Consider the following 26,091-nt stretch of genomic DNA (forward strand, 5'->3'; position numbering starts at 1 on the left):
TGGTTCCAGATGTTTTCTTACGGCTGCTAAGCCTACTTTGTTTTTTTTCTGTAGTTCAGTGTGACCGTCTATATTTGCTCAAGTGAGAAGGGATGTGACAGAGTTTGTCGCAGCATGCTCTCGTCAAGTCTGTAAATCTTATATTTGCACACACACACTCGTATGTATAAAAATGAAAAAATGACTCACTTTACCCTAGAATACCATTTCCGAGTCTGACACTTCACACACGTGCCAAGAAACTTGGAATGCACTTAGCTAGCTTACCAGTTTGTGTGACTGCAGTGATCAGCTCGGTGTAGGGGAGAAATGGGATTTGTCTGTGTAACTGAAATGGTCTCCGAAGGAGACGGATGTCCTTTAGTAGCTCAGATGGAAGAGAAGCAGTAAGTGCCCCTTGATTCCAGCCACCAGTTGCATTTTCTAACCTGTGGTTGAGCTTTGCCAAAGGGAACTTTACAGCAGTGTTTAAAGTGTGAAATGATTTTTCACTAGTTTTCAAGATTGTTAACATTATCATGGTTTCTCTCCTGCGGAGAAGAGCAAGTCTGCCCTGCTGCTTAAGGGTGGCATTTTATACAGGCTGAGGTTTTAGCAGAGATGGGGCCAGAGTGGGATGAAAGCAGCAGAAGCAGCTGGGTGCCCATTCCTTCTGAGCGTGTGAATGGGAAATGTTTCCAAAATGACGTTTCCGTGATGTCTCCTTTGCTTGGGGAGAAGACACCGCAGCAGAAATACCGAGGTTCAATGCTTGTCATCCCCTCCAGGGTCCGGGATCACCCTCGTGGCTTGGTTGTTTTTGTGGTTTTTGATGGTTTCCTGTCTGATTGGGACGGGGCTTCCCCACATCTATGTGTATATATATACGTTGTTTTTTTTCCCTCCAAAAGTGTACCTAGCCTGTCCTGTGACTGTCCTGAACAGGTGTTTTTGCTGCAGTTGTTCATCATTGCAGAGGGCACGGAGCCTCTCCTTGCCTCACCCCACAAAGCTGTGGCATTCCTGCCCTGGGCACCAGTTATTGCGTGGGGCTCGAGACCTCAGCATGCAGGCACAAAGCATACTGGCATGATCGGGCAATGCTGATGTGTGCCGGGGAAATGTCCTGCCACTAAAATGCACTGTGGAAAGAGGTTTTAAAGTTGTTGTAAATGATGCAGACTGGACCACAATGGATTTCCATCATATGTAAGGGATGCAGGATACGTTTCCTAGGATGAGAGCAGCCCCTTTTGCATAGGTAAACTGGGTTCCCCACCTGTGCCGAGGGGTCTTGGCGCTGCCTTGTGCAGAGACTGGTAAATAGAGACAGCACAGGTGGGTGTTTTGTTGGTAAAATGTTTTGCTTTGGGATCTAATATCAACTGATGTATTACCAGCTAGTAAAATCTCTTGTGTTCTTAAAATCAGATTTTGTTACGGGTAGTCAGCCACTGGCACTAGGAATAGCTGCCCAGGGTTTTTCGCTAGTGTACACAATGCAGGGCTCTCTCCAAGTCCTAACTACATCCCCTACCAAACAGGGAAGAGGAAGTTAAAAATCTGTTGTGATTTGCAGTTCCTTTTCAATAAATTGGATCAATGGAAGCAGCACTAAAGAGACTTTTTTTTTTGCTCCATTCACCTTCTCTGTCCAAGCTGAAGACCACATTCAGAATAGCCAAAAACTTGGAGGCAGCAGCTCATGCCCTGTGCCAAGAGCCACATACGCACAGCTTAGAGCCACGTATCAGCTCTGATCCTGCCCTGCTGAAAACTCCTTTGGTGCATAGATTGTTAAAATCTCTGTGGATGCTCTGCAGGGACCAAAAAAAAAAAAAAGGGCACTTCTGCTTTGTGCATGTTAAACCCCTTGAGAAGTGGAATTTGGGATCCTGTATAGCTCGTGTGGTTTTCTGCAGTCTAGAGGCTGTAGAGGTACATTTTATTGAATCCATCTCTTAATTCCCTTCTGGCACAGGATGCTCCTGGATTGATAGAAAGTAATTAAGAATCTGCAGGTTCTCGCTTGTTTAATACAGCCCTTCCTGTCTTTTGTCCTGCGCTGAGAGCCTGCTGGGCTTCCGTGGGGTTTTCTGGTTTCTTTCTTAAATAGGGAAAGAAGTGGCAAAAGGAAAAGGAAGCCAGCGAAGTAGGCAGTGTGTATTTAGCAGAACTTAACCAAGGAGCCTGAGCCACCTTTAACAGCCCTGCCTAGGGAGGGAGGGCAAGACAAAAAATGACCACAAATTCCTTGTCTTGTAATATGAGTGCGGTGTTTCACCAGTGCTGGTTTTCCAACACGAGGTGCCTGGTGTTTGGTTTGAAACGAGGTCTAGGGTAATGATGCCCCGTATTGCATCACTGGTACCTGTCCTTGCAGCAGCTGGATTTACCCTGTCCGGAAATACCGGACACCGTCTGGTGTATGTGATCCCATACTGACACTCAGAGGTAATTGCTCCCTGACCCAGGGAAGACATTTCTTTTCCTTCATGGAAATGTATTGTGTGCTTTGAACTGCCGAGAAGCACTCAAGAAGACATAAAACCATGAGTTACTACAGGCTGCATGCCTGGAACATGTAGGCCATCTCGACATATGGAGTAAATCAGCTCGGCCCTGCTGACTTCAGCGCAGCTGCATCCATTACCGCTTGCTGCGAGCCCTGCTCCAAAGTGTAGGCATGAGTTTCTGTGGACAGTGGATAGAGGGGGGAAAAAAAACAACCTTCTTTCTTCTCTTCTCATAACTTTACGTTTTATGAACAGAATAAATGTGCCACAAGTGGAGATGAAACAGTACATTATTTTTTTCCTCTGTAAAATTACTGTATTTGGGACATACGCTAAGTTCCCCCTTGTTCCACTTGGTTCCCAAACCAGGTATTCTTGGTTCCTAAACCAAGTAGCTGATTAATGCATGCACTTGGTTCCTGGCACTCAAAAATAGAGCAGCGATTAGTTTAGAGATAGAGATCAGTGTTTTATGCCCCCCCCCACGTCGGTGCACCTGCACGGAAACAAGTCTGTCAGAAACAACCCTGCCCAAACCAGGCTGGGCAGCGCCCCTGCAAGACACAGGGCTACTGGAAGAGGAGCTGCTTTTCTCTTTCCGAGTGCCAGGAGCAGCAGTGCTATCAGGATTGTGTGTGATGGATCAGAGTGCAGTGGTATTGCTGCAAGCAAAAGTCATGAATTTTAATCAACTTTACTGGCTGCCTTGAAATTTGAGTTGAAAGATAAATGTGAAAAACAGGCAGCCCGTATTGTTTCTGGAACAAAATGGTCCCTCTTCTGTTGATTAAAAGAATTTTTCTTTTAAATTGGTAATCAAAACTGCTTCCATCTTAGTTCTGGAATTTGTTCAGTGAGCCCTTCAGGTCCTGCCCGCCCTGGCCACCTCGCTGAGCCGTGTGTCACTTTGTGGCCACCCAGACAGCTGACCCAGCTGCAGAGGCTCCACGGCTGTCTGCTTTGAGACAGTTTGGAGGAAAACGGGTTTGGGATTTTATTGAAATATTCTTAATTTTATTTATTTATTTTCAATAAAAGATTTGTCTGAGTGGATTGTCCAGGGTGTGGGGGTCCGGTCCATATTCATTAGGGGAATCTGGCACAGGCAACCTTACTCATCCTTCAAATCTCTCGCTCCAGGGCTGTTTTTAAGGTTATATAGTTGCCATATTCATTTGGACATCAGACTTCCTAATTAAATATAAGCAATTTGAATGGTGATGTTGTCTGGGGGGGATATCTATGCTTTGGGAAGGAGTGGACTGAAACTAGAAGCTAATGTCTGTGGACAAAAACACACCCATCGTGTGTTATTTTCAGCCACTGCCAGGCTGGTCCAGATTACTTTGAGTAATTGAGAGAGCTTTCTTCACCCGTCTGTGAAGAAGTTTGCTTCAGGGGTTATCATAGCTGCTTTTCCTGTTTTGCCATAAGTCACCTCTATGCAGGAATAACTTTGAAGGGTTGTACTTAAGGCCAAACAACTTTTAAGAAAGGGAAGGAGAAAAATCAGCCTACAAGAAACAGGTAGGAAAAAAAAAAAGGTGGAAGACTCCTGAGTCTCTCCTTCTTTTTCTCAGCCACAAATGCTGTGTTATTTTCTCCTAGGACCTTTTATGCTTTAACTCCACACCTAGTTTCTCATCTCCTCTGATAGCTGTAGGCTCACCAACTGCTTCGTGTTAGTGGAAAGTTTATTGCAGCTGCAGCTGAGGATTATTTGATGCTCTGGGAAATTCTTGCCGCTTTCTCTAGTGAGAAAGGCAATAGAGTTTTTGGGTCTAAATTAAAGTGAAAGGGCACATACAAACCTGTTAAATACAAATTCCAGCTTGTTTGTACTCCTGGTTGGTTACACCCTTGGCTGAAAACCCAAATATTTCAAGAATTTGGGTTGAGGTACATGCTTTCCCAAAAGAGGCATGAGGTTAGATTCCCCTTTTGCATCAATGGGTGCAGTTTCTTTAAGGTCACCGACTATTTTTTTGAAGTAGAAATGTCAATTCCTCCAAGGCATGGCATGTTCAAAGACTTTGGGAGGGGATGCTTTGCTCTAATGCGGGCACCTGGTGGCTGCTTCTTGCGCAGCTGAGATGACTTAGCTCTTGCTTTGACTGGAGTGTGCTTGCTGTAAAGGAAACCCACCGTATTTCCATCCCTGTCTGTGGGAGCTGGGACGCCATAGAGTGCCACGCGTTGCTGTACTGAGGCCATTGGCTCTATGCCTGCTTACCCCAGTGGCTGATTTTTAACCCTGAGGCCTTCAAAGCATGTATGTATGCTGAAGCAGAAGATTAGTTTCACTAAGGAGGCTCATTTGAGATGCAAATGCCCTATGGGTTGCTGCACAAAGGAAACCTGCCTGCTTTTTAATTTTTTTAAAAAATTTATTTATTTATTTTAATCCCCTCCCCTCTCCCCCTGGAACTGCTTTCTGCTTTGCCTTGTTTGCCTCGCTTTTCCATGTCTCTGTGCCATGGATCTGGAGGCTGGTGTGGCAGGAACCCCTTCGGTGGTATTTACCAGTTGCGTGGTTATGCTGCGGTGGGATCAGCTGGAGCAGCTGCTGGGGCTGTTTGGGAGCCGTGCTCGAATCTCTGTGTGTTGGTGCTAATTCCTGATACTGAAAGGAGAAGGGGCCTTTGCTGATGCCTCGAGGTGTCCCAATGTATTTGCACACCGGGCCAGCAGCTGGCTGGGCAGAGCCTGAGATACCCAAGCATCACGGGGTGCAGCGCGTTGTGGTGTCGGGCGGGATGCGGGCGCTGCGGGGCGAGGTGTCACTAATCCTCCTGCACCCCTTTCCTTGCAGTTACCTGGCCGAGCAGTGCTGGAATGGCGGCTTCGTCTACCTGATCATGTTGCGCCGCATCAAGCGCAAAGCCCCTCTTCCTCCCTCCAATGGCAACAACAGCAACAGCTGCGACCCCAAAGCCAAGCCCAGCCCTGAACCCGCTGACAGAGCCGCTCAAAATGGGAAAAGGACCAGGAAGTTTGGGGTCATCACCAGGACGCCGGGTGGCAAGGACGGCAAAGAAAAGCCAGGCTCGGAGCACGGGAACGGGCACTGCACCCCGATGGAGGTGGAGGTCGCTCAGCCAGAGATCTCGGAAGCAGAAGGCCACGTGGAGGAGCCGTTCCACGGCACAGGGGGACAGTGCCGGTCCCGGCTGTCGGATGGCGGCGTGCCAGACATTGGTGACCAGCCTGCCCAGGTAGGTTTGTTTTCTGGAGAAGCAAGCAGCAGGTATACAGATGAATTAAGGGAATTTCGGTGCACCATCCTCTGTGTGGCAGCCCAAGCTGTCGGGGCGTTCAGCCGCAGGCTTAGGGTACAAAACCTGGGAGGAGCAGGAGGGTTTGAAAATTAGATAATAATTATGTGGAATCTTTGTCACATTCTGTCTGTGACGAAGGGAAAGGTCCTTATTTTCCAGACTTGTCAGCGTTGCCTTCTGGATTTCTTTTTATGGAACAATAAAAAGTAATGACCTTACGGCACTGGGGCAGGAGGTGTCAGAGAGGAGATGGTCATTTTGACCTCTGGGTCTTCATGTCTGAGCTTGACAAGGCCTTAAAGCTTCTGTTAAAAATGGAATTGAAATTCCCCTTTAACTCCCCTTTTTGAAGGGTAAGGGATTCAGCACCAGACTATGGTGCAATTATTCGTGTTACAAAACTTGTTTGAAAAGTGCTTGGATTCCACATGAAAGTTATTGTGAATTTTGCTCTGGGTTGATGAGATGGATGATTTGTTAATGTTTGGGACGACAGTGGGCTTGGGGCTTTCATTGCTTCTCTCTTCATCCTAATGGAGATCTTGGGGTTTGCTTGGCTAGAATTGCAGCTTTGCTGGATGGGGAAAAATAACCCAAGCCTTGATCAGGTTTCAGTATGCATCTATCACCAGAAGAGCTGTCTGCCAATCTTTCCAGAGACACTGATAGTATAAACAGATGAACGCTGCTCTATTAGGCTTGGGGCTTGCTGCAGCATCTGCTTTTGGTTTTAAGACTTCAAAGCTGGTAATGCAGCAGTGTGAGTGGACAACTCATTGCTGATGTCTGTTGAGGGAAGCACTGATTTGAATGTGTCCTCTGAATTAGTGCTCCCCAATACTCGTGCGGGGTGATGGTGATTGTTAGCGTAAACTAACTGAAAATACATTGAAGGGGATAAAGCAAATTTTAAAAAGTGCTGTTCCTAAAGAAATATAACTGAGAAAACCTGTTATTCCCATCAGTTAGACACATTTGATTTCATGGTGCAACAAGGAGTGGAAGGAGCTTGTGTATGGTCTTTGAAAGCCTCCTAATTGCAGTTTGTAAAACCTTTCTGAAAGAAAACATTAAAAGTTCATAAATAAATTCAGTCCTTGGGTATTTTGAGGGCTCTGGTCCATGTAGAAACTTACTGAATATGTTCTGAAGATGTCTAATTAAACATATGTTATAAATGAAGATGATCAGAGTTTGTTTTGATGAAGTCAAAAGCATACATATATATATATATATGAAACTCTTCATCTAGAGCTATTTCATGCTAGTGTTACCTTGATGTTTTGAGCCATCTTGGTCTGAGAAGTAAATTACTAAATTCAGAACATACAAGTGTTGATGTGAGCAATAAATGCATTTTTAATGCAAAGCACATACAAGGTGGCTTTGTAAAATGTAAAAGCTTATTTGAGTCACTGGAAACGTAAAAGCTATAATCTGTTCGGTTGTGCTGTGTCTGTCATGGAGCCTGTTGGGAGGCACAGTCATTTAGTAAAATTGATTCTCTGTTTCTCCCCCTCTTAATTTTCCCCCTCCCCTAATGTTTTGCTTAGAGATATGACCTCTGTATGTGTCAGTATTAATTATGTTTTCCTGATATCTGAGTGTGGAGAAATGTGAATAGCTGGAGCCTGAGTAGCATGCCTTGGTCATACTTTGCTTTTTAAAAACGAGAGGACCTTACAGATGCCCATCACTTTAACATCTGTGCGGGAGCTGCTATCATAGTAATCAGTGGCTTGATTCAGTTTCTTACTAAATGATGAACAGTGACAGTGAATAAAATTTTCAAAACTATTTGAGTTCCACTAAAAGAAAGCAAAACAAAATAAAACACAGAAACAGTCAAAAACAAAAACAAGCACAAGGGATAAAGACACTTGGGAGCCTCAAATGTCACTTACAGCTCCACTTCCAAAGCATGACCTGGTGCTCAGGCGTGTGAGATCCAGTCGTGTCAGAAGCCGTTTGAAAACAGCATCCAGAACTGAGTGTCAGGAGTTGCAGCCTCCTTCCAGGGTTCAAAGCACGAGCCAAACCTTTCCCAGCCACGGGATGACTTATCTCCTCCTGGACAGGGGCAGGGTGCATTGGCAGGGCACCCTCTCTGCAGGGAGAACTGCTCCATCCCTGCTGCCTGCGCGGCGCTTGCCATCTCCTCCGCGCATTGACTAATTGAATATCCAGGGCTGTCAGCCCGGCACCTTCAGGGAGCAGTATATTCTCTTCGAGACAACGAGAGCCAGCTCCTGGCAGGCTGGGTGTCAGCTGCGGGTGGGAGGAAAGGCTTTGAGAAGAAGCTGCACCACCTGCACGGCTGCGGGAGGACCTCTCTGGTCCCCCCCCTCCCCCCCGCTCCATCCCACTCCCTGCCCCAGGACATGGATTGAAGAATTACTGAAACTGGAATATTAACTCCAGGAACATCTCTCTTTCTCCCGTTGGGAAGTTGTAGCAACTGAAATATAAGGGAGAAGAGGTTGGGTTGAGTCTACGTGTCTTTGGCTGTTGCTCTGCTGAACCCACGGGCCAGCTCATGGCTGCTGGCTTGGAGAAGTTGTGCCAGGAGTGCTTTTGAGGCAGCCACATATCTTGGGTGTTGTTTGCTTTCAGTGTGCCTCCTCTCCCACAAGCTCAGTGTTTTTCTCTTGTTTTGTCACTGCGTGCTGCTAACAGCAGGGCTGAATTGTAAAACAAGAGCCGAGACGAATACTGTTTGTCAGATGAACCTGCCAGGAGATTCCTGCGCTACTGGTTCCTGTGCATGTGTCAGTCCCTTTCAGGCTTGCTTTCATCTCCCAGATCTCGGTCTGTGTCTCCTGTGCACTTGGCATTGCTGTTGCGATGTATAAACAAATCTGTTAGACTGTTTGCTGGTATGTAACCTCAATAAATATTGTACCTGTCAATTAACAGTCAGTACTTAATGTTTACAGGTGGTTAAGTTAAGCTGCAGTATTTTTAGGATGAACCTAAATGCCCCTGAAAATTTGCAGATTCAAAGTAGCAAGGCTGTATCTGCCTGGCAGGAAGATCTTGGAGGCCTGGAAACCAGACCTGACCTTGGAAAGGACCCCGGCTGGCTGCAGTGGGAGTTGTGCGCGGTGATTTAAAAACAGGCAATCTCGGAGCAGGAGTAATGACCCATCACATCCTGGGAAGATCTGGGAGCTTAAATGCAGAAATCAAAGTATGCTTCTTTTATTCAGTGGCTTGAAAGAGGGGGATGTTTTCTAGGCTGGTAATTATAAGAGCAAGGATGTAAGATGAGTAGGGGAGGGGCTGCTGGAGTCAACTGGGAAACGATAAAGAAAAGGAAACTATGAGGTTTCCTCGCAAGATATCAGTTTTGTGTTTTCACCATGTTTACTGGGCAGACAGAATCCGTATTTTTTTGTTCTTGGTTTCTCTATCACAGTATTCTTGGAAGAGGTGTGGGCTGCTTTCTCAGACATTCAGTCCCCAAGGAGTGCTGATAGGTTGTCAGGTGGGGACCAGTGGTGGGACCTGAGGGTTGTTACAGGTGCTGTGGGGGTGAGCGTGGTTTTCAAAGGCGGCTTGAAATGATTCAGGTCTACCTGGTGAGGTGGGAGAGGCTTTCATCAATGAACCAGAAGAAGCTTGGAGTCTCCAGAGAGTGGACCGGCCACTTTTGCTTCCTTTTGCCCCAACAGGACGCTTTGAGAAGTCCTTAAACACTTAAAAGAAAAACAAAGACTCCTCCAGAAACCCCTTGAGTCCTCTTGCTTCTGTTCAGGCGTTTGCCTTCGTAAGGGACTAAAATCCAGGTTCAGCAGTCACCATCAGAAACTACGTGAAGGGGATTGGGTAGGACAAAAGTGCTTTAATAGGAAAGGCAGGCAGGTGAGAGGGGCTGGGGCTCCGTGCCTTGGCATTCCTTTGCTGGAAGAAACGTGCAGCTGGTAGTAGAGCCATGGCACGGGCTGTGGTGGGGCGTGTGTCCAGCGTGGAAAGGAGTCAGCATTTGCTGGCCCCGTAAAACATGTTCTGTGTTTTTGTGAAGCCAGCTTACCAGCTCTTTAAAAAAGGCGAGGGGTATATTAATGCCTTGTGGTGCTTGGACATCTCGGATAAAAAGGGCTTAGTGTTGTTAACCCAAATAATTCAGCGGTGAGTTCCAGCTGCCAGAGCAGCACACGTAGGCAATTTTGCTGCCTTATAGACCAGTCAGGCGTATCTCACATAGACCACAACTCTCCCTGGGCTCATGACTGTGTGCACAGGTGCACACGTGTGTGTGTGTGCACGTAAAAGACCAGTCAGGTCTTTGCCAAGGAGCACTTGCTTTCGTATCACGTCAGCCAAACTGTGCTTGGTTCCACTTCATCAGAAAGTCGTCTTTGTTCGGTCCCGTTACTGCTTGCTTATTAAGATGGCTTGTCTCAGGAAAGGTTGAATGCTTTTGAATTGCATTTTGCTTTGCAGTTAGGGAAGGCTGACAGACTTTCTATAGCAATATTTACCAATTAGCATTGGTAAATGCCAGCCTTGCCTTGCATTTTGGCTAATGGAAAATGTTCCTTGTCCTGCCAAGCAGAAGAGTAAGGCTAATGGCACGTTACAGGAATCAAAACACGAGACTTGACATAACGTACTTACTTTAAGGATTTTACTGTTTTTCAAATGTGATAGAAAAAAAAAAAACACTAACTCATGCACTTGCTGTACCAAAATGCAGACCTTGCTGTGAGCAGGAAACTTCCAAGGGTATGTAGCTACAGCTCCTCTGAACTACTGAAGCTGAGTTGCTTTGCATCATTTTTTTTTTTGGCAACCTAAGCAATGATTATTATTTCATCAAGGCTTTTATGGTACTATTGTATGATGCATGTTTTAGACATAAATAACTCCATTTTCAGTTCTTGTTGTAGGCACCTTTAGACATGCAAAGGCCTTCCTGAGAACCTGCTTCTGTTCTTAACGTCTTTTTATCCTGTGTGTTTGCCTCCATCTGTCATTAACATGAATCCTGGGGCTATCTACTGTCTTGAAGTTTTAATTTGTACTGTGATAAGCACGTCTTCCTTCTCTCTTGCCTGCTTTGGGTTGTAAAGTCTCTCAGGGGCTGTCTTTTAATTGTAGCTGTGCAGCGCTGACAAAACTTGGCCTTGATTTCACTTGGAGTTTTAGGAAGTGCTTTAACGTAACTAATACTGATACTACAGTTCTTTTTTTTTTTTTTTTATGCTCCACCTTGCCATAAAACAACTGTCATCACAACTTTCTGGGATAAGTTGCACTTGCTGCCAAGTTTTATCAACTGACTGAAGATTTTGCCTTTCTTTGCTGTGATTTAAGTGTTAGCTGCAGCTGTGTTAGCTGTAGATTTTAATTTTAAGTAGGGATCTGTTCTTTCATTCTCTGCTTGAATTGAATTTTCCAAACGCTTCGGGCATGGTTGTGTAGAGACAGTCTGGTGATGGAGAAGTTATAATGACATAGTTTTAATGCCTCATCTTGAGAAGGGATCCTTGCAGTCAGAAACGAACTACCCACAAAGGCAGCAGAGATGCACAGGGCGTGCTCTGCTATGACAAGCTATAACTGAAAGCACCGGTATAAAGCATTTCCCACCCATGCAAAAAGTGTTTTTTCATTTTGCACATGGCATTAACAATACAGCGGATCCACAACTGGAATGCAAAGGAATGGCTTTAGCTGAACGTAAGTTCACACTATTTGATGTTTTAATCATTACGTGTGAATGTTTGAAACCAAGTGGATATGCCTAAAAATAGAGTATGCCGTTTGTTTAGTGCTGCAATGTTTCAGATGTAAGTCATGATTACAGAGCTACATACGCTTAATTTTTGAGTCAGGGTGCTGAAAACACAGAGCAAACCCAAAAGATTCCTGACTGGCAGTTGTAAGAATAGTCCCTGTGAGAGACCCAGCTTTACTGACATGGTGACTTACTGCAGGATAGGCTTTAATCTACTGCAGTCAGCAAGGATTTTTTCTGAAAAATTCCAAACCAACTAACCAGCCATTTCCCAATAGCCCAGCATCAGAATGAGAGCCAGCGAGATCCTTGAGTAAACGTAAATAAGTTGTAACCTTTAAAAGCCAGAGCTCCCCAGGGGGATTTGCTGTGCTGAAGCCCCCCAGGGCCAGGGATATCTGAGAAATCCTTTGGCTGATCTTGCAATGAAGCTCTCCTCAATGGCAAGAGGTGAGTGGAGGGAGGGGAGCAGCCCGGAGAGGTGTAATCCAGATGGTGATGGCTCAGAATGACAAATGACTCCAGCAGATTTTTGTAAGGGGTGATTATGGAGTTCAGGTGCATGCAATGGCTGATAAAATCTTTAAAGCCATTGCCAAGGAAATGATGTCAACAACCCGTCTCTGGAGATGGGTCCCTGGGGGTCGTTCTGCTTAAAGTCCTGGAGTTTTCATCCCGTCATCTGTGATGCCTATTCTGAGTATTTTAATTGCACGTATGTCTTTGTGTTTGGGGGAAGGTATGTTTTCTCTTTTCACTGTTCCCCAGGCTTTATCCCCTAGGACATTTCTCTTTCCATGGGGAAAGCACTCACATTTCAGTAGAAGGATGCCAGGCATCTGGTGGCCCTTTGCCCAACCAAGAGGGCTTGTTAAATCGGCAGTGGACACTTGAGTGGAATCACAGTTGTGTCTGTGCTCTTGGCTCTTAGCTGTTTGGAGGACATGGAAAGTTCACGTGGTCAACACTGTGCAAATCATACTGAGGGCTACTAGTTTTGCTTTTCCTTTTCCTACTCTCAAGTGGTTTGGAGATGCCCAGAGGCACCAAGTGGCTTGCGTCAGCTGGAGGTAGAAGCCAAAGGCTTCATTGACTCAGGTGCTAAGACATTTTCACAGGCAGTAGGGATGGGCAAAGAACTCTCATCTTGGGATTACTTAGTGATAAAAGAACTCAGATGCTTTTTTTCCCCACTTTTGATTTGTTTTGGAGTTGGTTAGCTTGCTTGTACAACAGTGAAAACAGAACCCAAGGCAGCAGATGAAAGCATGAGTCCTGCTGTCAGATCGGCCTTAAAAACATCCTGGTAATATACTAGATGAAAAACATACTCATTATCCACTAATGAAATAATTGCTTTGTTAAGAATCTGCAAAAATCAGATTTTGGCATGATTTTGTGATTATGAGTCATTCACACTAATGTATCTGTGATGTGAAGAGTGATGGCTTTTGACTGCATCTTGAGATTGACGCGTTTGAGCTAATCACCTGGCATGTGATCGTGAAGGTTAATTCACCAGCCACTGATCTGCATCTCCCATGTGTCCGACGGGGAGCAGGGCTGGTGGGAGGAGGCAGCATGTGATGGCAGGCAGCTGGGAGAAGTGCTTTTCATTTATTCTGCATCACTGAAGGGTGCTGGGGAGCGCCGTCGCTGCTATTTCCACCCCACTATTGCTCCCTGTCCATGTAGCGGATGCTGCTGTGCTTGAAGGCAATGCTTATATGCTGGTCTGTATGGGAAATAGTGCTGGCTTTCAGCTGCGTGTGATCGGCGTGTTGACTGGTAGCTCCCCTCAAACCTGTTGTGGTTGCTGCTTCTTTTTAAGTTGTGAATCTTCTAACTTTCTCCGACATGTCAAGGTTCCAAGGTGAGGAGGAGCCGGCTGCTTGCTTCTGCTGCTGGGGAAGACCCATGAGGTCCCCATGCTGGAACCAGTCCCATGCAGGCGATGAAGCCCTCCTGGTCCTGCTTCATGGTGGCGCATCGCTGTCAGTGATTTCAGTGGGGCTCAGCCCGATTTTGGGTTAAAAACCATTACTTACATGAGATTCAGCTGAATTGCTGCTGTGACAGAAAGTGCTTTTTGTAGACAACTATTTTCCATTTTCCATTTTGCTGCCTGGCTTTTTAACTACTTACTGCATTTCTGTTTTCCATTTGTTTACACCTTGCTCCTGCCAAGCTTTTCTTTAATATAACATTTCAAAGCAATCTTTCCTTTGTATACACAGATTTGCAACTTGTTAAACACCATACAGTCAAAATCAGTCAAACCCCTTTAAACTCCCCTGCAATTAGCTGGTGAAAGGCGGGAGGGAAAAGCAGTTCTGACACATTTCCATTTATTTATTTATTTTACACTCAGAGGAGGAAAAAAAGTTCCTTTTTGTTTTATTAATGACGCGCTTATAAAACCGAGCGTTTGATGGCATGCACTCAGAGCAGGCGTAATGCGAGCTTCCCCACATCGTGCTGGCAGCGCGCATCCTCTCTGATCTGTGGCACACTAGTTTATTCCAGATGTGGGCTCGCTCCGCGCAGCGGCTGCTGCCTGATGTGCAGAGGCTTCACGGTGGAGAAGGATGGCCTGTGGGGACCGACTTGAAGCTGCCGGCCCTATTCTCTGTTCTCGCTTGCGGTCTGTTACGTAAGGCGACCCCCTTTTTTTTTTTTCTTCCTCGCGATTAATCTGAGTAGAATATTCACACCGTCTTTAAAAAAAAAAAAAAAAAAAACATTTTAATTATTTGTAGCTTATGCATTTTGATCGTCTGCAAGTGGAAAAATCTGATCAGAGGTGCTGCCTGCTCTCAGGAGCCAAGTTGGGAGGAAAGTTGAGTCACCTATGAGTGATGTAACTGAGGAGAATAAAAAATAGCCATTAGCCAAACTGCAGCCTCTCTGACTTGGCTGTTTGTATTTGTTCCTGCTGTAGGAGTGTTCACAGGAGAGCAAGAAGTCAAAAACGTAGGTCTGCGATGCTCTGGTCTCATCTTCTTCTCTGAGGCCCCCTCTGGCGAGTGTCCGTAGGGTCCATGCAGCCCTCCCGGAGAGGGGAATCCCTTTGTGCAGGCAGCTCTGCTGCTCTGGGTTTATGAACAACGTCTTATGGGATGTATCTGAGCGGAGTTTGCTTTCAGCAGATGGGGAGCAAAAGTCGAAAGGAATTTTCGCCTTCTCATTCCTTTGATGATCTCAAAGCAAGCGTGGATGTCTCTGAGTGTGCCTCTTGGCCAAATCTCAGGTGAACTGTGTGATGTTTTGGGCCGCCAGCCCACCTTATCAAATGAGCCCTTTCCACTTAGCTTCTCAAGCGCCAAGCCTCGTTACTGTGACCTGACGTCGCTTTTATTCTTAAGAGCAGCGAGAGCGGGCTATGGTCTGCCCTTACTGAGGATGTCTGCAATTTGAAACACCCTGCTGGACGCACAGCAGCATATCCCTGTGCTTTGGGCATGAGATGCTCTTGCACAGAGAGCTCTGGGTGCGCGTGTGCAGGCTGATTGTGTCATCGGTGAGCGAAGCTGCGGGGACTGGGCCGAGTCGTCTGCAAGTGAAGCTATGAGAAGTCTTCTGAGAGGATGGAGAAGTTCAGATGTTAATGGGTATACGAAGCTGGCAGCAAGCAACATTGTGCAGCCTAACATAGGAGACCGTTCAGCAGTTAAAGTCACCGTCCTCCTCTGGGCAGGATTAGGCAGGTTCCAAGGACAGCGGCATCAGGCCTGTGAATGCCAAATCTAACTGTGCTTTGAGTTTCCCTTGGGCATTGCAAGTCTCTGGAGCTGAGTAAATACGCCAGAATCCTAGCTTTCATTTAAAGATTAAGTGAGCATGTAGTCTTCTTATTTAGGAAGAAAAGCTTGAAAATATGATCCCTTGGAAAAAAAAAAATTCAAAATTGAAGACGTAAAATGCATCACTCTACTTTTTTATTTTATTTAAAGCATTTATGGTTTATGCTGTTGAACCTACAAAGCCCCAAGAAAGCGGTTTTTCAAGTCAAGTTTAAATGCATTTAAAAATCCTTGGACATGGCCTAGAGTGTTAATAACACTTCTCTGTTATGGAGTCACAGAAGATGCTCATTGAAAGCATCTGTGTTTCCCAGATGGCTGCAAAGCATCCCATGCAGAAGAGCACCTTCATGGGGAGGGGAAGGGGGCTCTGCTGAACACCCCCTTTCTCCACGAAGCCTCAGCCAAAGGCTGGGACATCTGCCTTTTAATACTTGTCTGTTAGAAGTTCAGTGTGATGTAGCTGAAAGGTATGTGGGTATTTGTGGGGGGCTTTTATAGCAGCCCCGCCGTGGTTAAATGTGTAGGTATGGATGTTTTGGTGAGGGGCACTGATTTCCAGTTGCTGAGTTATCGCAGTGAAAAGCCCACAGCTGACCAGAGGCAGCCCGAGGTGTGGTTTTCTTAAACAGGAGACTGCGGCCATGTCACTTTAAAGCTAGTAAAGGAAATACGTATTTCAGTATGTGTGGGGTTGTGGCGTTGTCTTCAGTGTGCTCTGCCATACTCTGAGGTCCACACTCAGACTGAGTGCAGGTGCTTTTGATTTTAATGGGACTTCGAGGGGAATAAGATGGTGCTTGTGTTAAGAGCAGTGGAGTCTCACCATTTGCTGCTGTGAAATGCTGTGCTATGTAAATGAATATTTGCAGGCAGGACAGTGAAGAATAAATTTCAGATTTTTTTTTTAAATGTGTGATAGTGAGAAGTGCCAAGGAATGCAGGCTGGTTGCTGTGTGGCATGGGTCTTTGCATAACCGGCATTCCAAAATGCCTTTCAGTGCAAATCATTGAAAACAATGTTGTGACTGCGTTGTTAAACTTTATCAGAGGGTATGCTTCTGAACAGGATTTAACAACTGGACACTTGGAGTGGCATCTTGTTGGGAGAATAGGTGCCATCATAACAGCTGGGATTCATTTGGGGGAGAAAGGGATATGACATTTGTGTTACGCTATTTTCATTATGGGTGCAAGGCACTTTATAGCAATAAAATCTCTCTGGAGCATTGTTGTGCTGTAGCTTAGCTCTTTCCTTTTTTCTTTTTTTCTTTTTTTAAGTAGGTAAATGCAATTGATTCTTGCCCCTGCATTTAACACGGTGTCTCATGTATCACTCTTAATTTATCTCAAGATATTCGCTGTCCTGACATGCCCTGTTACTCAACAGGAGACTGGGCTTTTATCAGTGTGTTCAGCATCCCAGTTAAACCTGTTGAGATATTGCTCATGTGCATGACTGTCAGGTTAACAAATTACCCACAGGTGTATATATGTTTCCAGGATCAAACTTCTGGCTTACCTCTGAAGACACTGGGTTGGTTTTTCCTGTTTCTGGTACCTGTGGTCCAGGTGCCATGTAACATTCATCTCTTATTTTTCACTTTGTTCTTAGATATTGGTGTAGATACTGTTTTTCCTGGGTCTGAGAAGCAAACCTTGCATTTCATTAAAAAGTTTCAGCACTGGGCCCCACTGGTCAGGTTAAAAAAAGCACATTCTCTTCACTTAATACAGGCTCCGATAAACAGCATTGGCCTGAAATCTGCAAGTTGTTGCCACGATCCTTAGGTTCGCTGATATATTTAGCAGTTCCACTTCTCAGAAACAAGCAGCAATTTCTACATGCTCTTCACAGTTTGGCATGAAATTTTAATCGTCTTCACTACTTGGGTGTTTGTGCGCTGCAGGAACATTACTTGTGTGCAGCACAGACCCAGTCAGAAATAGATGACCCGGTGCTGAGTGACTTCAGCAAGCAGCCTCAAATCGCCTCCGAATTGTGCATTTTGCTGCCTTGCGAGCTTCCTAGGGTTTCCTGTAATTCTGTTATCCTGATTTTTTTTTTCTCCTCTCTGAGAGAGTCCTGACAATTGCTTGTGTCTTGCTTGTTTGTTCTTCTTTCCTTTCTTGTTCTGCTGATACCTGCCACTTCCATGTTTCCTTGTGCCCAGTCCTTCCAGTAGGACGCATTGGAACTAGGTTCTTGTCTTGCATTTTGTATTGCTCCAGAGATTGTAAAACACTCTTTTTTGGATTTATAATCATTAAAAAAATAATAAAGCTGTCCTAAACATTACTTATTACCTTGCTTATATTGAAAAGTTATTCTTTGTGGTGGGTAAATTATTATTTACAGTCTGTACAACAGCTGTCAAATAAGAAATACTTGATCAGCAGCAGATAAAATGAGGCTGTCATTTTCTTCTCTGTGTCTCAAACACTGCAAGCCCCTCCGGAGAGGGAAACACTGCTACGTAATGCAAGTCTGGCCCCTGCTGCAGTGGCAGCCGTGCTGCCTGGTATTCAAGGTGCCCCTTGCACAGCCTCTTGCTGCTCTGCCACCCATTTGCCCAGCTGCTGCAAGTCCTTGAGTTTTTGGCGAAGGTGTTCAAGGCTGCTGGTTGCTGCGGGAAGGATCAGGACGTAGGCAGCTGTATCTCTGCGTAGCTCAGAAAAGCTGCAAGGCCTTGCAAGGAAACCTCTACATACTGCACCTGCTCTGTGCTGCTTCTTCCTTTCTGCCTCCTTCGCTTGGACCACAGATAACAAAGCAAAGTGTGGTGACGGGCAGCACGGCTGTAAATCGCTCCCTCCTGTACCCTCCCAGCCCTCTCTCACTGTCCAAATCCAAATTCAAGGACTCTCTGCCCGTTTTCTCTCAGCGAGAAGGTTGCCGCATATGGAAGATGCACATCCTGAAGGGGACCGACGGGCTGGGGATCCAGATAACGGGAGGCAGAGGGTCGAAGCGGTCCCCTCACAGCATCATCGTCACCCACGTGGAGGAAGGCGGCTCGGCACACAGGTGAGGCGGCATTGGTGCTCGGTGTGGGTGCCATAGAGCATCTTTGGCCATTGCTGTTAGCCATAGTCAGGAGCTGGGAGCAGGGGATTTGCCCTCCCATTGTGGAGACCTGCATCACTCTATAAGGGTGAGAATATGGAATTTTTAGCTTAAAAGGTTATTTTTGTGGTTGGACGCTGAGGTCTCTCCCGGTATCTTTAGTCCAAGGTAAAGACAGATCCTCTTGGTGATGGAGTATAACCGAAGGATCCCAATGGCTTGTGTTTTTTTTTCCCAGGCCCCTTTTTGGACCTGGTCCCTTTTTGGATGATGGGCTTTCCCCATGAGACCATAGGTGGGCGAGTGCAGGCTCTGCACCACAGGGTGCTCGCCCCCAGCCCTGCCCTCTGTGATGTGAGGAGATGGGGCTCACTGCTGCTACTCATCCATCTCTGGTGGGGCATGGAGAGGGTTCAGAGGGGCTCAGCAAGACAAAACATAGTGAAATGGCTCTGGTTATAACAATGGTGTCCTGGGGGCCTTTCCTGAACCCCCTTTCTGGGCAAATAGCACTGCACTGATCAATGCTAGTTTAGCGTCAGCCAGGTCACATTTTATTCATGCATCTGTGTGGCACCAAAGCCTGACACTGTGGCAGGACCACGCTACAGCTCCCCATTCCTGCTGTGTTTCCACAGGGACGGCAGGCTGACGGTGGGCGACGAGCTCCTGATGATCAATGGGCAGTCACTGGTGGGGCTGTCCCACCAGGATGCTGTGGCTCTCCTTCGCTCAGCTGCTGGCCTGGTCCAGCTGGTGGTTGCTAGCAAGGTACGGTCAGCACATGCGATGTCCTCTCTGTGGTGTGGTGTCCCCTAAGTCCCTGTCCTCAAGGGTTTGTGCACAGAAAGGGTGGTTTTTTTTATTTTTGAAATGCAGGCACATGCGCGCGTTTGCTCCCCTAAGTTTAATGCACAGCTACTGGGAATACTATCAGGAGCTGCCATAAATATGAGGCAAATCAGCAGGGGATAGACCAGCTTACTGATTTGCTTGTATTGTCACTGTCATTCAGTGTGCAAATGAGGCTGTATTTAGTCATGCAGACGTTACTGAAGTTTTGGCCAAAAAAACATTTTCTTAAAATATACATAGCCTGCTAAATAAAGCAGGCTGTTCTCGGCCTCGTCAAATGCTTGCCCATGGAGCCTCTTATCTCTTGTTGTATCTGTGTGCCAGAGGTCTCCTGACGATGATCTCTTGGCTTGAATTCCTTATTTTGTCCTTGTTAATAGCTTGGAGTGAAGCTCTTGCAGATAAAGTAGCATGAAATTTCAGGGGAATAAGAGTGGAACTCATTTATCAGTAGGGCTCTCAGTTTTGCTTTCAGCGCAGAAGAGATCAAGGGGACGTTACACTATATTTTCAATTAATTTAAGAAAATCCTGCCCACCCCAGTTTCTCGCTCCCCCATACCACCGCCTGATGCTCCCCTGCTTGGGTTGAGACAGGCTCCCAAAAGTGCTTGGGGTCTCAGAAGGACCTGCCTGCAGGTGTGGGGTCAGCAGGGCCGCCAAGGTGGTAGCAGGAACCGCTCTTGAGCCTTTATTCCCAGGTGGGACATGCTGTGTCAGGATTATTATTATTATTATTGCTGACTTTTTTTTTTTTAAGCTTCCTCTTCATGTTGTCCCAGTCAACCTGATGTGAGTTTCCATGGGCTTCATGTCTGGATGCTCCTAGGAAGCTGCTTACGCTTGTGTTTGTCAAGAAGAGGCTCTGCCCTTCCATGTTCAAAGTGAATAGCCAGTAGCTTCTCTGATGTTTCAGTTAGACAGTGAACTCCATTCAAGACCTTCTCTAGGCTCCCAGTGTGGTAGTAGCCCCACCAGTGTTGATTCTGGAAACAACACGCTTTGAACTGAAATAGGTACATCTTGTATTTCATTTAGACAATTGGACTCTGCCAAAACGCAAGGCAGCAGCCTGCATAAAATTCTCCTTAAAATTGTTTGCTTGATTATGGAATGGCTGCATCAAAATAATTGCTGTGAACAAGCTCACAGCATAAAACTTTGTGTAAAAAGGTGTAAATAGGTGAAGCGTTCCCCAGCAGATCCCTTTGGGTGTTATTTGTTGGTACAGGAAAGCAGCCCTGCAATTTGGCCTGCTGAGCACTCCAAACACAGGATGTGCTTTGAAAGCAATAAAACGAGGGTCTGTCTCACCGCTGCTTTCAGCTGATGCATGTGTTTACCTCCCAGAAAACCTGCTAAAGCATGGAAACAGCTCCTGAAGCGTCAGGGCTGGGTTCATAGAGGCTTGGCAGGTTGGTCTTCATTGTCTTCTCCGAAGTAGTGTAGTCAATTTATTTTCCTTGTGCATGTAGATAGATAAACTTGTGAAAGAAGCATCCACAGGGAAGTGCAGAATGTGATTTGGGATGTAATGAGTCTGCAAACTCCTGAATCTGCTTGCTATTATATTTAACAAACCGGGGAGGAGCAGGCTTGCTGGGGTAACATTTGTTTTGAATTCTCCTTTATAAGATCTAAATGTTTTGGGCTCTGTTTACTGTATTTGTTCTTTAAAACTGGGACTGCTTTTTATAACTGGGCCATTAAAGTTCAAGCACACAGAGATACGTACGGAGGGGAGGATTATCAAGGAGCTCTCATGGGGCAGGTGAAATGGGGCCGTGCCACCGTGACTCCAGTGGGTTTCTGCGTGCAATATAACATGGTTTTGTTGTCTCTCGGGTAGGAATCTGCCGAAGGGGATTTTCTGAAGTACCCATCTACCAGTTTGCCAGATTTGCTTAGCACTTGCTCAGTCCAAGACTCTGTCTCTTGCACTGACAATAAAGAAAACGAAGAGCCAGAAGAAGATGATGTGAAGGGAGTGAATGTGTCTCCTGAATCACTGGTCGCTGTAAGTGTGGCTTTGATGATGTTCTTAACCTCTCCCTTGATGCCCGCTTGCATCTGTCATGTTCTCCTCCAGCCCGATATGGACAGGATGGGGCGATGATCAAATGAAGCCCTTTTTCTCATGGAAAGTGGTTGATGAGCTGAAATGGGGATGCCATCTTCTGCAGCGTCTGCCCTCTCTGTTCCTGCACTGTAACAGAGCAGTGGCATGGGGAGCAGGAACTCTAATGTCCTCTGAGCTATGTGGCGATCTTTGTTTTTCCCCTGCTGTCGGATTGTTTTCCACCCGCTTCCATTGCTTTTGTTGGAACTGATGGGGAAGTCTCTCACAGTGCTTACGTGGTAACATGCTCTCCTCTCTCCTCCTTTTGTAACTAAACTTCTTTAACAGCTTATCATCCAATTCTTCAAGGTTTTATTTGCTCTGTTGGAGCCAATGGGCACCTTTTGGGGGAGCGATATGAATTTTTGGCTGCAAACTCTAACTTAAGGTCTGCTGAATAAATGCCGTTGGTTGATAATCTTGCCTGCATTCCCTTCGGGGCTGCATTAAGCAGAGATTAAGTGGATTATTGTTATTTATTTGTAATGTAGTGGCTCTCTGAAGCTTCATCAGTGTTCTGGGCCTCTGTTGTATTGTACAAATGCAGAATAAAATGATGTTCACAACTCTAAAGAGCTTACAGGCTGGTTTTCAAGCATGAGAAAGCAGGTGGATTCAACTGAATCCTTTCTTTTTCTCCTTTTTTTCTTTTGATTCCCCCCCTCCCCACCTTTTTTATTTTTTTTTTTTGTGGCACTTATAATAAATCTCTTAAACCTTCGGATGGCTCAGATGTGGTATCTGGTTTGGTGATTTGATTGTGCATTTTTACACTCCTACAGCCTCACGCTATAATCTACCTGATGCTGGTGTTCACTTCATGCCTGCATGTTATTTCTGACCTGCTTTAAGTCTATGCTTATAACAATCCCCACTCTCAAGCATCTCTTTAATGTGACAAGTTTTGTTTTCTTGTTAGTGATTTCTGTGTGGTTTTCTGTTCCCTGTGCCGGGGTGCTGTTTTGAGGGGAGGAAGGGAAAAGCAAATAAATCAGGAATGCTCGGTGCTGCTGACATGGTAGCGTTTGAGTGCAAACTTGAGTGGGCATCTGAGCATTCTTTTGGCTTTAGAAATACTTTTCATTCTGCTATGTGTCATGTTTCAAGTTCTGATAATTTTTTGTAAGTTTGTGGCTCAGCAAAGCTTGAATATAAAAATCAATTTTGTCAAAAGTTAATTATACATGGCTTCAGGATGCAGTTCCCTGGCGTTCCAGTGAATTTTTCAGCACATGCTAACAGTGATTTGCCACTTCATATGCTCCCGAGTTTCCAGCAAAGCTCTGTGTGTTTTTCAGTAAGGGCATTTTTAAATGTTATTGGATATTTCCTTTCCAAATTAACATAACATTCAGGGAAGCTTGAGGTAACTGGTACACAGCACCGTGAAGGGGATTGTGAAGGGGATTGTTATTTATTTATAAAGTAGGAAGGCAAGCCTGCCCAGAGCCCTTCAGCATGTACTTGAGTTTGTAGCCTACCCTAAAGTCTGAAGCCACTGCAGTGGCAACAGCCTGATTTTGAGCTAGTTTGGCCTGCCTGTCGCCTTTGTTGGCCATAGCTCTGTGCTTTTCTAATGCATTGCTAGGGGCTGGAGGGAAAATCACAGAAATCTGAGTACAATAAACATGTTAGAAGAATGGCAGGAATTTTTTTTTTTAATTGAAGGGAGTATAATTCAGAGGGATGTAGGCATGCTAAGTTTTTGGTGGCTCTCAGGACCTCTTCTTTTTTCACTTGGGCTACACCTGAAATCTCTCCTCTTCTAATCCCAAGTGTGGAAGTCTTTGCATTCCCCATGTAATTGCTGTGTCAGCCTTGGGAGCACAGACAGGGCTCTGCAGCTCGGGGTGGGCAGTCCATGCAGCGCAGACCCCTGGGATCTACCTGCAGCCTGATCCATCCGCATCAGCTCAGCGCAGCCTGCTGGGACAGCTGGGCTGGGCTGCGCAAATCCTGTGTGCCACCGGGCAGGACAGGGGAAGGTAAACGTATTGAAAAGATAAACTTCACACGTGGCTATTCTTTGTCTGGCGAGGTGGGGAGAATTTTTCACAGCAAGGCTTTGAAGCAGGTTTGAAGGTCAGCAGCATGGGCATGAGGCATCATATGATTTAAAAAGAAAAACCACAAAACATATCTATATGATTATACATACTCTGTGTGTGTGTATATATATGTATATATGTATGTGTGTATATATAACTGCAAAACTGCTCTGGAAATTACTGTTCTTTGCTGTTCCCACTCCCTTGATGGTAATCACATGTCTTTTCTTGCACTCGTATACTCCCTGTATTTGCACCATAGATAAGAGATGAGACTGTTGCTGGTGATTAAAGCAGGAACTAAGCTGGACCATTTTTTTTATCAGTATAAATGTACTTGTTTTAGACATCTCAGGGGGGTGGGGGGGGGGCACTGGTACTGAAGGTCTGGACCATGTCACTAAGACTGAGGTCTCAGTTTAAGCATCAGACCTCTTAGATTTGACACCAGTTCTCAGCCCAGCTCTGGACAGGAGTTGACTTTATCATGACCAGTTTCTCACCTCTGATGAGAGATTAAATTTTCTTTTTACTGTGCAGGGTTTTGCAGAGACTTAAGGGGATGCTGTCAGGTGCTGGGTGGTCAGGTAAAAAAAAGTAATTCAGAGGGATTTATTGTCAACTGAGGTTTCACTGTTGCTCTTTGAAGTCCCAGAGCCTGACTCCACTTCTGCAAAGTGAAGAGTATGACTCCACTTCCCCCCTTGTTGCTGCTGTGTGAAAGGCTGAGAAGACAAGGCAAGCTTCACATCTGCCTGTGTGCAACCAGTGTTGTGGACTTGCAAAGCTCAGGGGTCAGTTGCCTCTCATCAGTTTAGACTTCAGTTACCGTGGGAGGTTTTGGTACAGTAACAAGTCTGCGTATTTCTGACCAACACAAAATATGTCTAATTCTAGAGTCTAAGTGGAGAAGATACTACAAAACATTCAGGACGAACTGTCTGGGGAGTTCTTAGTGTTGCCTAAAGCGTTCTTTCATTAACTTTGTTGTAAGTATAGTTGTGTATTCAGAACCATAACTTACACTCCTGACAGACTTACTGTTAGTGTGTCAGCACCTGACCGTTTGTAAGATGACCTACGCACAACACTTGAGCACAGACAGATCAATGTTACCACTGGGATAGATCAGTATTACCTCTGAGAGCCCTGCACAGCCCACCTGAGGAGGGAGGGAGACCATGATGCAGCTCCCACGTGCCTGGTGAGGTTTCTAATGTGTTTGAATTCAAAGGGACATTGCTGGACAGGAAAAATAATCACTTGGGTTTACATTTTCAAACCTTCATCCTTGTAAATATTCAGAACTCAACTGGACTGGGCACAGGGCAACTTGATGTAAGTTGTCTCTGCTTTGAGGTGACAGAACCAGGGCCCTCAGAGGTCCCTTCCAACCCAATTTATTCTGTGATTCCATGAAAATTAAGGGGGGGGGGGGGGAAATGTCTCTTCTGTAGGTGATGGATGTTCAATATTCTCTCTGTGAGTAAGTTCTCTAAAGCCTTAAGTTTGGCTCCAGTTCAGCCAGGGAAATATAATCTGAGCTATTCAGCTTCCTCAGGACACAGCAGAAAAGTTTTGTGACACTTGAAAACTGTAATCTAGGAGAAATAGCACTCGTAAGGCTTACTTGAACTTGAAAGTCCGTTTGTTGTGTTTCATTAATAAAAAATTCATAATACAATTTAATTGGAGCTCTGTTTTAACAGTCTGGTTATGTAAAGCCCCGTTTAACATGAAACATCCCTAAAAGTTGTAACTTTAATAAAACTTGTGCTGCCAGGCAGAAAAGGGATTATATTAATATCCTTAAAGTACATTTCTTTCAGAGCTAGTTTGGCCAAAATGTGTCTTAACTTCAGATACAGAATACTGGGCCACAGAATCATGTTGTGTTAAGTTGTCCTAAGTCACTTTGGGGGTTTTAAACTCTCACCCTAAATCCATATTTTACTTCGTGCAATTGACACTGCTATTTTAAAATGTCATTATTTATGTCCAAGTGAAATAGGATGATAGGGTAATATTTACCTCTGACAATTTTTTTTTTTTTAATTTTAATTCATTTTTCCTAGCATTTCTGTTGCTTGAAATTGAATCTATTTGTCACTGTACTGCTGCATGGCAGAGCAACCTGGGAAATGAGCTCTGAACAGAAAGCAGATCTGCCAAGAATTTGCAAAGTGTCTGATGAATCTGGGGCATTTCGGGTCCCTTGACGGAGGCACATACCATTCTTTGCTGCTTCAAAAGCTTTTAGCCTTTGTTTCTGGTGGTGCAGTGTTGTTCAATATGGGATGATCCGACTATTTTCTTTTTGAAGTATTCTACTTCAGCGAACAGCTCCATATTAATGGGCTGGATGAAAAATTCCAAAAAGTTATTAAACACAATACGAGGGCGTCTGCCTCAGGAGGTTTGGATCTCCAGTTGCTGGAGGCGGGGAGGGAAGGCTGGGGACTGCTCCTCTGGGCTTTGCTTAATCTGGGCCTCTTCCCTGGGCAGCTGCTGCTTGTGGTGCTGGGGGCCTTCATGCAAGCTGCGGGCATGTTGCATGTGGAGATGGCCATGACCCACCAAGGTTTTGGTGCTCCCACAAGTGACAGAAACAGGATGTCTCTGGTTAAAGGTCTCTCGCAGAAGCGGGGTTTCCTTACCCCTTGCCAAAACCCACTTATGGTTTT

At 45.5% G+C, this 26,091-nt stretch overlaps 1 protein-coding gene across 15 annotated transcripts in view; it reads left to right on the forward strand.

The window, feature by feature from the left end:
• PDZD2 (PDZ domain containing 2) overlaps positions 1-26,091 on the forward strand; it is a gene marked incomplete at its 5' end in the record, with an annotated part of 198,081 nt that overhangs the window by 124,436 nt on the left and 47,554 nt on the right. For 13 of the 15 annotated variants that reach the window (XM_083818841.1, XM_083818832.1, XM_083818843.1 and 10 more), the window contains 4 exons: positions 5,308-5,710; positions 18,205-18,347; positions 19,025-19,157; positions 21,090-21,257. In XM_083818841.1, coding sequence (XP_083674967.1) covers positions 5,308-5,710; positions 18,205-18,347; positions 19,025-19,157; positions 21,090-21,257 — 847 coding nt within the window. Of the gene's footprint in view, positions 1-3,469; positions 4,768-5,307; positions 5,711-18,204; positions 18,348-19,024; positions 19,158-21,089; positions 21,258-26,091 lie in introns of those variants that run through there. The other 2 variants (XM_083818838.1, XM_083818834.1) reach the window with 2 other exon arrangements.

The sequence above is a fragment of the Anser anser genome, assembly GCF_964211835.1.
Source record: "Anser anser genome assembly, chromosome: Z".
Classification (NCBI taxonomy): domain Eukaryota; kingdom Metazoa; phylum Chordata; class Aves; order Anseriformes; family Anatidae; genus Anser; species Anser anser.